Genomic DNA, 10628 nt, shown 5'->3' with positions numbered 1-10628 from the left:
GGCTAGGTCGCAGTTGTAAATGAGAATTTGTTCTCAACTGGCCTACCTGGTTTAATAAAAATAAAATCCAGTTCACTATAATGGGGATCCTGATTTCTGGAAACAATGCCTGCAATACTACGGTCGGCCTTCAATTTAATCCTCAATGCAAGGGGACAATCGTTCTACCCTGGCGTTGACGTGTCGACGCGTTTATAGCTCTCTATCGTCACCCAATGGCCACATGACAGTACTGCACATGTATCCACTCTACAAGACGACGGATGTGACGCAAAATGAACTGCGACATTTTCCGCTGCTGTAATATTCACGTGGAGTATTTTGAAGCAAGCACACGAGTGAAGTCCTCAAAATGAAACAATACGGAGGAGTAATGTAAGTTGTGTTTTACCAACCAAAGTATGTCATGCTTAATGTGGTTTTACCCTTAAACTATAACTTTAGAGTATTTATGTAGTTTAACGAAGTCACTTGCTAGGAAACTAACAATGTAGCATTGGCTATGTAGCTTGCCTAATAAATCTAACTAACGTTAGGTTTCCATCCAATCGGTGACGGATTTTCATGCGAATATACTGAAATCTGCATAAAACAAGATTCGCATTTTACGGCCGTAGATAATTCCATTACATTGATTTGTGGATAAACTGCTATGCGTGATGATCCAGTGCACATAGAAATGCATCGCAATTGCAACTCCGCTGATGTGAGAACCCATGTTGCGTTAAATAGCTAGTGTGCCCACTCTGATATTGGCACGTGCACTCTAGCCAAAGGTTCGCATATACAGTCTTGACATGGCGATGTTATTTTTTGTTCAACGGCAGCCAAGTATCTGGTCATTAGAATTAGACCCTCAATATTTATTGGAAAGATGCATCAAGCTCGTCACCTTGCACTTTCACCACCCTGTTAAATACATAATGTATTTAATCTGTAGCCTTAAACAGCGTGCTTTCTCGAATAATCGTAGTGGGAGGACCACACAATGTCATATACATTTTTGTGCATAAAACGTTTCCACCGGAATTTCTCGAAACATTTATTTTACCAACACACAAATATCCCACATTGTCTGGCATATTTTGTTTTTTCGCAATTTGGGAAGTTTACCAACATTTTGTGTTTCCATCAAGTGTCTTTACTTTTGTTTATCCGACATGTACCTTACATGCTGACCAAACCGCTGGTCCGGCCTCTCCCATCTCCTCAATGGTGTTTTAGGAGCATATACCCACGTGGGTGATTGAAAGATGAATTTAGGTCCACTCTGGTCAGTTGTAGTAATGCTGTAAAGTTGGTTACCAACCTCCATAAAGTCCAAAGAAGAAAAAGAAACCTGGAGGAGAGATGACAAGAAACAACTTCGGTTTACTGTTTTATCTGTGGTTTAATTATCGGAGTAGAGGACCTTGTGCATTTATAGGTCATATAACAACCCAATGTTTATATCCCAGAACAAATTAGCTATCAACATCAAGCTAGCTAAATTGCCATAAATGTTTCATGCTTTTCGACCTGTCCCCGAAACATTATAGTTGGTTCAGAGTTCGTTTTGATATTTCAACCTGCGTGTCCTGATCGCGTCTGGTGTGAGTGGACAAAATCAACATGCGCGTGCGCACACATGCAAGCGCTGTGGTCAGCATGTTACAGGCGTGTAGGCCTACATGCTTTTTTGCATGTGCCCATTTAACCCATTCATAGATGCTAACTACCTTTAGCAAATCTTAACAACGCAAGGAAACTTTGGTGCCCCTTGCTGACACAATCCATGAATAGAACCGACTTGGAACTAGTCTGTGTACCAGTCTTTTGAGCTAACATTCCACTCCGTCATTGCCAAAGAGACTGGCTTTTCGGCAATAGTCCCAGTTGGTAATAGAACGTCGCGGCTCGGCCTGCCTGTGGGGGGAAACGACCTGTGGTTACCTTTCAAGCACAACTTCCCCCCCAGTACATATCTAAAGATTACTTTTCCACATTGCCTGCTATCGACAATTCAAACTACTTTCCAACGAGCTGCAGTTTTTTGAATAATTATCCCGTCTATTTTCCGCAAAAGGCTACTTTGCAAACTGTTAGGGCCATTTATAATTGGTATGAGATATGCTATAACCCCCTAAACATACAGGTTCCACACTGAAAATATGCAATAACATTGGTTTGATAAAGACAGTGTATTTTCATCAATCATTACGCCTAGGTCTACTCACCAAACAGATGTCGTGGTTGTAATTTATCACCACACAGTGTTCTATTTTAGAAAATAAATCGAATGTCTTGTATATTGAAAATAAGAAATATTTAGCTTTGTAGGCTAACTTTCAACTGGCCAAATTGAGCCCTGTTTCAAATGATAACTCTTTTTGACTCTTTTGACAAAAAGCTGCTGGCAAATGCAGGGAAGTGCTGTTTGAATGAATGGTTACGAGCCTACTGCTGCCTACCACTGCTCAGTCAGACTACTCTATCAAGTAATATACTTAATTATAATAAACACACAGAAATACGAGCCTTAGGTCATTAAGATGGTCAAATCCAGAAGCGATAATTTAAAAAACAAATAGTTTATTCTTTCAATGAAATATGGAACAGTTCCGTATTTTATCGAACAAGTGGCAACACCAAGTCTAAATATTACCGTTACATTTGTCGTGACTTTGTATTAGTTAATGTGACGACTGTTGCTAATCGAATGATTAAAGGTTTCTAATTGCGTGATTAAACAAATCAAGCAATTAACTCATTAACCTGGGCCACCATGGGGAAATTCGTTTTGAGTTTCTATTTCCCAAATTAACTCAAAGAATATCGATTTTACAACAGTCGCTAATTAATCAGTTTCCTCTACAATCTCATTCTGAACGTCGCATAATCCGGGAATCTGCACGGACCCGGGTCCCACCAATGAGTTCGTACCACACCAATCGTAGTTGATTGTTTATTCACTAGAATGTTAAAATTATGATTCTCTTTTTAAAGAGAGAGTACACGAGAGAAATATACATTTTGGTGAATTTGTCAGCTATGCTTATTTTAACCCTGGCCTGTGCCCGAACTGCCGCTCTTATGGGTCAGAATATAATGATGTAATTACGTGTTGGAGGTCTCAGATGGGAAGCTCCGCGTGGGTCGTTTAGGCTTCTAAATGACGCACTTCTCTGGTTGTCCTCACGATGTCAGTGTCCTTTTGGCTTATAGTGGTCTGATTCATCGCCCTTGCTCTGATGGGGGTCTTCTGAGGACAGACAGCTCAGAGCTCACAGCGTAGGAATGAAATGGTGTAGATACCACGATTCGATGGAGAGTGGAGGCTAGGTGGTCCGACTTGAATTCACCTGCTTAAACACAGCTACACATCCGTAGCATGGGTAGAAGAAATAATATTTCTTTGTCTTCACCTTGTGTTGCATTTTGGGTTCGTTTACTTTTTAAGACCTCGGCTGCAGCTCGGGTCACTTAGTCTGTTCATTTTTAACTCGCATGTTTTATACCCTCGGGTCAGAAGTGGGCGTGGCCGCCTTTAGGGCAATTCTCTGGGCGTACCTAGTTAAGCGGCAAGGTCTAGATTTTTACTCAAATCCAATTTTAGACAACTAACTTCACATTTCATCTTTACCAAAACATTCTGTTTGATTTGGACATTTTCCACACAACGTACAATGTATAAACATCAAGCATATACGGGGAAAACTCTTAGTTACAATGTTTTTGTAATAAAGTAATCTATTAACCTTTAATAACAACAAAAATTACATTAATTTTCATTTTCCATCTATCGTCATGACCACCATTGTGGCTGACGGAAACCATTGTTCCAAAGTCCCTTTATTTCATGTTTAATGTTCTGAGGCTGGTTCTCCATAGTGAGAGAGAGGAATTTTGTGTGTGGCCTAAAATTTACCATGGGCGTGGGGGGTCATAAAAACCCCACATCTTCATACCCCTAGATCTCTCCTCTTTTGTTGGGTGTGAGAGATAATCTGTAGGGTTGTGGTCTCCTGTTCAGGACAGTCATGACACATTGCACAACCTTCAATGTTATGTCATAATTATGTAAACATCTGGCATACAGTGGGGCAAAAAAGTATTTAGTTTTATTTAGTATTAAATGTTGACTGCCCATCCCTTAGGCGTACCTGTGCAAATTAGCTATCTGTGTCTCCGAACACCTGTGTAAACAGACACCACAAACGTGTTGGCACTGAAAAATACTGTTGGCTGCAACTGTGTTGAAACAATGTATTTTGATGTGATGTGAAAGTACTGAACGACAGTTGAGAATCGAGTCACTTTCAGATGGAGTATTTGGCTGTTATGGCTGGCAGAGCCAATTCCACTCTAAGCAGAACTTGTAAGGTACTTGGACTATAAGGAGTAATGTTAGGCACATTTAGTCCATTGTTGGGCTAGTGCCAGGTTATATAAATCAGCGTTTTGAAAAGTCAGTTTAATAATACTTTCCTGTGGATATTGTCTCAAATTTCAAACCTACATAAGGACCAACCGCACAGACAAGCGGTAGAGCAAGCTCAAATGTCATTTTGTTCAACACTGGCTTGAGAGAACTTTACATGTTTTTGCAGTGCTTTGTTTGACCGTATACCAATAATTGGTATCGCAGTCTTATTTATTGGGCAAGTAGTTGGCTAATGTTAACTAGCTAGCTAGACTTCCAAACAGTGTTGATTGAGTGCATTTCGCTAGATGGAAGAGCGATGCCCGATCATCTGTGCTGTGTTACTCATGTCCCTGTCTACCATAGCTGAAGTGTCTTTTGTTGTTGAACAAATGTCTCCTCAGAAAACCTAAGACGAAGAGGGCTAAGCGCTTCCTTGACAACAGAGCTTCCAAGCTTACAGAGAACGTCAAGAATGCCATGATCATGAAAGGAGGCAACACCAGTATGACTGTCACTCAGGCATTAAAAGACATTGTACGTTTTCTGACTGTCGACCCTCTTCCCCAACTAGAATCATGAAGACTGTCAAGGTTTGAGAGTGCCAGCTAGATAACTCTCAATGTGTTTTTTTTCTTCTCCAGTATGCCCTGAAGAAACCAAGTGCTGTACTGTACAAAAAGTAAGTGATGGATTTTAATTCAAGTTAGTCTTCAAACAAACCCAGTAGTATACTGGTTGTACTGAAAGTATTGTATTTAGTGTTCATCATGTTTATTTTTTTCCCTGTCATTGATAAGTGGATATTTAATACTTGGGCATGAAGGACTGAGTTTACTGAAATAATAACAAGGCATAAATACTAGTCTTGTCAATTGCTGGTACTTGAGATGTGTGTTTTATCCAAATGTTGTTTTTCCTTCCAGGAAAAATATAACTAGGCCATTTGAGGATTCTACATCATTGGTCAGTTAACTAAATATGCTGCATTAATTCATTTCCGCTTGATATCAGATTTGTTTAACTAACCAATTGTTTGGGATTGTGATAATTTGTGAACATTCACCTGCTAGTAGTCAAAGCAGTATTTTACACTGTAGCCATACTAGCATCATTTTAAAATGCAGTGTATTCACAGCACTTAAAATCAGCACTCCCTGCGGAGTGTAAGAATTCCCAATCATCTGTATTTTGTCTCTTATCTACAGGAATTCTTCTCGAAGAAAACCGATAGCTCTCTGTTTTTGTTTGGCTCACACAACAAGAAAAGGCCAAACAATCTCATATTTGGTAAGCATTTTTGTATTTTATCAGTGGGAGATGGAGACCTTGCTCTACGGGAGATGTCTGGTACGTTTCACAGCAGTTTGACCTTTATTTTATTTTTTTCAGGTCGTCTGTTTGATTTCCATGTGCTGGATATGATTGAGCTTGGCATTGAGAAGTATAACTCCCTAAGTGACATCAAGGTGATGTTTCCTTTTATTTTAAGACATTTTCTATGTAAGTTTTTGTTGCGTTGTTCAACATTAGTACAGTGGTGTCATGCACCTTCTCAATCTGCCAGAATCTTAGTTAATTAACACTGAGGGTTTCATCGCCATGTCTTTGTCCACAGTCTGCTACAATCGGCCAAATGAATACACCTCTTTTACAGTCTCTCCCGGTGGCCTGAATTAACATCTAGAACTGAACTTTGCTCTAAACACTATTATATTCTTCCTGTTCTTTAAAAATGCTTAATTTGGAAAATTGTAGTTTTACTGACAAGACACTAATGGCTGGAACAGGCACACTTGGATTGTAAACAAAGTAAGTTGTTAGTGTTCATTGTGTCTTTTTTTATATGATTAATTTATTGGACTTTTCCTCCTGTAACTTTGTTTGGTTTCCATTGCAGAGCAGCAAATGTCCCGAGGGGACTAAACCAATGCTGGTGTTTGCAGGGGATGCTTTTGACCATGAGAATGAACACAAACGCCTAAAGAGCCTTCTTACAGGTACAATTTAGTCTAAAGCTAAACTTTTGAATTTAGTGTTAAGTTGTTGTGGGGTTAATTTCAGTCCTACAGTTAAGATTTCCCCTTTAGTTGAAACACATTTACTTTAACTAGAAAATATTTAGATAATAAACACTTCCCAAATCCTCCATTATTTTGGTCTTATAATAAATAACATTGCATTTCATGTCAATGACACTTGACCATTTTCTACTCTAACTTGTTTTATTATTCAGACTTCTTCAGAGGTCCTGTTGTGCCTTCAGTGCGCCTGGCTGGTCTGGAGCATGTCCTGCACTTCACTGCTCTGGAGGGGAAAATCTACATGCGCAGCTACAGGTATGTCTGCCTTCTAGCAGCTGGACCATCTACCAGTGTCTCCTATTATTCCTGATAGATTAGAACATACGGGCTGTGTCCCAAATGGCACCCTATTCCCCATGTAGTGTAATACTTTCACCAGAGCCCTATGGGCCCTTTTTAAAAGTGACCACGTTCTGTGAAGTTAGTGTCTACTGTCCATCTCACCCCCCCTGAAATGATCACTAGTCAAAGCTCTTTGTTTTCTCCAGGTCTCTGTTGAAGAAGTCTGGATGTCGGACCCCAAGGATTGAGCTGGAGGAGATTGGGCCCTCTTTTGACTTTATCTTGCGGAGAACCCACCTGGCATCAGATGACCTGTACAAGACAGCTCACAAACAGCCCAAGGCTCTGAAGGTAGGAAAAATGTCTAGTTGCAGTCAACATCTTTTTCACGCTCTTTCAACAGCCGCTATGTAAAATGGCGCAAGAGATTGCTTCTTTTTAAACGTCTTGTCTTAATTGAACTGAAACTTCAAGGCAATCGAAGTCCTCATGTTGCTCTTTGTCATTTCTATTCTTTACAGCCCAAGAAGAAGAAGAACATATCCCACGATACTTTTGGTACCAAGTTTGGCAGGTTGCACATGCAGAAGCAGGATCTGGCCAAGCTCCAGACACGTAAGATGAAGGGTCTGAGGAAGAGGAGGGGCCCGGCAGCCGCTGCTGTTGTGGCGGGAGAGACGTCCCTGAAAAGTACTGAAGTAGAGTGAAGTGTTCCCAGGCTTTAATGGACATTTCACAAGCTCACGTCATCAATTTAACTGGATGTTGACTTATTTCTTCAGAATTGTCATCAATGATGAAAAGAATGACCCCCACATACATGTTTACCTTCTGCAGGTATGTTTGTCAATGTTTCAAGACAACAATGTGGTGGTGTGCTAATCAATCTCTTTTTAATGCCTTGCAAATTGTCTTCATTCTGTTGCTGATGTTGCTTAGGTTTTGTGTTAATGGCAGGCAGTCTGTGTGGGTGCATAAGAAAAAATTGAATTAGCAATCATTCATCTAAAATACTTTTTTATTTTCTGTATTTTAAACTGCGTGTACATCGAGGAACAGTTCTCAATTAATACATTTGTTTTGTACATCTTGTCTCGTGCTGTGCTTTTCATAGATGGACTATTTAGCTCTGGTACATTCAGAAAAGTAACTTTTTTTTGTGAGTAAATTTTACTTTTCACTGTGCCACCACTAACCTTCGGGTATAAAGATTTGCCTCCTTATGAACAAATCACAGCTGTGATTTGACATTAGACAACTTGGTATATTTCAGTCAGCTTCCAGGTATGAAACATTTGCTGGCAGATGTGGATATGAAATCAGAAGTAATGGTGTTAACCATCCCAGAAACATCCAGAAATGTAACTTTGTACACAAGGTCACTGTTTGACTATTGAGCTGCTAAATTCATAGTTAATATTATTTTGTTGAACCTTTATTTAACTATGCAAGTCAGTTAAGAACAAGTAGTTATTTACAATTACTGCCTATCCAGTGCCAAACCCTAACCCAGATGAGGCTGGGCCAATTGTGCACCGCCCTATGGGACTCCAAATCATGGCCGGTTGTGATACACAGCCTGGAATCGAACCACTGAGATGCAGTGCCTGAGACCACTGTGCAATCTTGGCTATGGTGTTATATTGAAATCAATAGCAAAAATAGTACAATTATGTCTTATTTAAAGGAAGTTTTGTTTAAAAGTGTTAGATTTCGTTTTTTATCATGTATAGGCCTACTGGTCATGGGGATAATGACAGGTAATTGCCCCCTCCCTAACCACCATTGTATGTAAAATTAATCCGGATTGATTACATTTTTTGGATTATGGAACACATTATAGTTCTGAGACTCCTAAATTAACTTTTTTCTTGCAAGCCCAAGTTATCTCTATAACCAGGTGAAATAAATGTGTTCTGGATCTTGTCTTTAGAAAGTATATATATTTTTTCAATCGCTACAGTGATTATTCAATGCTCTGGCGTCATACTTTAAAAAAACAGCAATGCGTCCAATCAGCGACAGATACCGGCATAATGTATGCACAACCCGCCCCCCGTGTATCTATTTATACAATATTGCAACACTGGTGTTTTACACTTAAGACAGTGCGAGCTGGTGGTAGACATTTTCAATACGGCTTCTGCTTCTGAATGGATGCATCTTCCAGGTAACAATTCGCTGAAAGGAGATGCGAAGTATTCCTATATGTAGATAGACACGATTTGGGACATACCATTATCTGATTCTCTTCAGTTGAGTTTGGCTGCAGCTTGAGGGCACACAATTTAGACTAGTTACCGGTATATTGCTGTCATCATATTTGACAGTGTTAAAAATCTGCACAGTCGCTCCAAGAAATGACAGCAGGTACCAACATGACAGACATTGAATCTGATGCAAGTAAAGAAACGGTCGCTGCGGAGCCTGCAGAGGAGACACCAATGAAAGCAGAGGAAAAGCGCTCGGACGATGCTGAGGAAAAGAACGAGAACGGGGATAGTAAAGGAACCATCAAAGAGCAGGTTCCCGTGGCTGTGGAGGAGCCCGAGTTCGTGCATCCAGAAGGAGGATGGGGTTGGGTGGTTATGCTGGCTGCAATGTGGTGCAATGGAGCGGTGTTCGGGATCCAGAACGCCTTTGGCATCCTGTTCATGTCCCTCCTGAAAGAATTCGGCTCACCAACAGATGACGACCTCAGGTTTAAAACAGGTGAGTTCACAAAATGGGTTAGCGGGCACACGAGCACAGCAAGCTAGGTAGCCAAATACCGTAGTAGGTGTAGTGCATACATAATCAAATATGTGTACTCCTTTTTGGCTGCACTTCATAAAGTGAAATTCATTATTGCACTACCTGGTATGGCTAAGCCACGTAAATACATTCTGATTAGGCAATGGCATAAAAAAAAACACACTAATGCAAAATACAGTTGCCTCACGTTCAACTCAAGATTGTTTTCTGTCAGTCAGCGAGTCGAGCGTGCGATGCACATGGCTAAGTCATTCGTTGACCGTTAGCTCCATACGGTTCGTTTAGGCCGGCATTTCAATAACAGTCAGTCGCAAACAGCCAGCTAAACGTGCCAAATAATGTTATATAAACCAGTGGATACTAGCTACATGTCTCGATTAGAAGCGGGCCTCATTCAACTGTAGCTTTTCATTTTGGAAAGTTGTGTAAATCATGTCCAGCTCCCCGGTGCCCCCCTTACGTTTAGGTGGCTACAGGTGTGCAGGGTTGCATGACAATCATATCTGTTCTACTCTTTTTTGTTTTTGTTACTTTACACCCCTCTCAACCGGCCCCTGACAGTAAAAGTGATTCATTGTGTGGTGGAAATCATTGTCCACCCTCACTGACATAATATAACATCATTGACATTTGTCATTTATCCATCTGCTTATGTTAGCAAAAGTGTGTCTGGCTATCTGCATACTTCCCTTCATTCCCATATGGCCATGTAGCCTATGTACAGACTACTAGGAACAGGGCAAGGGGCATATTTCCGCTCCCACTGACTCTCTCTCCAGTCTCAATGTGCATTCTTTAGCAGCTGCTATTGCAGTGCATACAAAACTCATTACATGTTAATGAAAGAGCAGGACCCCAACATTAATACCTTAGCATTTCAAGGTTAATGTTTCAGATTGTGTCCTCATTTGGCTGTTAGTTAAAGCTGGAATCCTTAATGGTGACACGTCCATTTGGGATATTACAACAAAGTAATTACTGCATACAACGAATAGACCCCCCCCCCCCCCCCCCCCCCCACACACACACACACACACACCGCGTTAGAACCACAGAATATGTGTTACAATTGTTACAATTGTTTTTACTACACTGCTCATCTCCGT

General features: G+C 40.5%; 2 protein-coding genes across 2 annotated transcripts in view; both read left to right on the top strand.

The window, feature by feature from the left end:
* Positions 1-239: 239 nt before the first annotated feature.
* Positions 240-7855, top strand: rpf2 (ribosome production factor 2 homolog). Its single transcript, XM_021600285.3, has 10 exons — positions 240-375; positions 4807-4939; positions 5047-5084; positions 5329-5368; positions 5611-5692; positions 5795-5871; positions 6303-6402; positions 6639-6741; positions 6975-7119; positions 7290-7855. The coding sequence occupies exons 1-10, from the start codon at positions 353-355 to the stop codon at positions 7473-7475; spliced, it is 927 nt and encodes a 308-aa protein (XP_021455960.3). The 5' UTR covers positions 240-352; the 3' UTR covers positions 7476-7855.
* Positions 7856-8838: 983 nt separating this feature from the next.
* The window catches only part of slc16a10 (solute carrier family 16 member 10), a 54253-nt gene continuing 52463 nt past the window's right edge, over positions 8839-10628 (top strand). The window contains exon 1 of the mRNA XM_021600284.3: positions 8839-9480. Coding sequence (XP_021455959.3) covers positions 9129-9480 — 352 coding nt within the window. The 5' untranslated portion in view covers positions 8839-9128. The remainder of the gene's footprint in view (positions 9481-10628) is intronic.

The sequence above is a fragment of the Oncorhynchus mykiss genome, chromosome 4 (genome assembly GCF_057628025.1).
Source record: "Oncorhynchus mykiss isolate SJ-2025 chromosome 4, ASM5762802v1, whole genome shotgun sequence".
In the NCBI taxonomy this organism is placed as follows: Eukaryota; Metazoa; Chordata; class Actinopteri; order Salmoniformes; family Salmonidae; genus Oncorhynchus; species Oncorhynchus mykiss.
This window is presented reverse-complemented; position numbering and strand designations above follow the sequence as displayed.

Excerpts from the sequence above, each read along its gene's own strand:
- rpf2 (XM_021600285.3), top strand. The coding sequence starts at position 353 with ATGAAACAATACGGAGGAGTAAT. Across the intron at positions 5,085-5,328 it reads AGTGCTGTACTGTACAAAAA|GAAAAATATAACTAGGCCAT; the intron begins GTAAGTGATGGA and ends TTTTCCTTCCAG. Across the intron at positions 7,120-7,289 it reads AACAGCCCAAGGCTCTGAAG|CCCAAGAAGAAGAAGAACAT; the intron begins GTAGGAAAAATG and ends TATTCTTTACAG.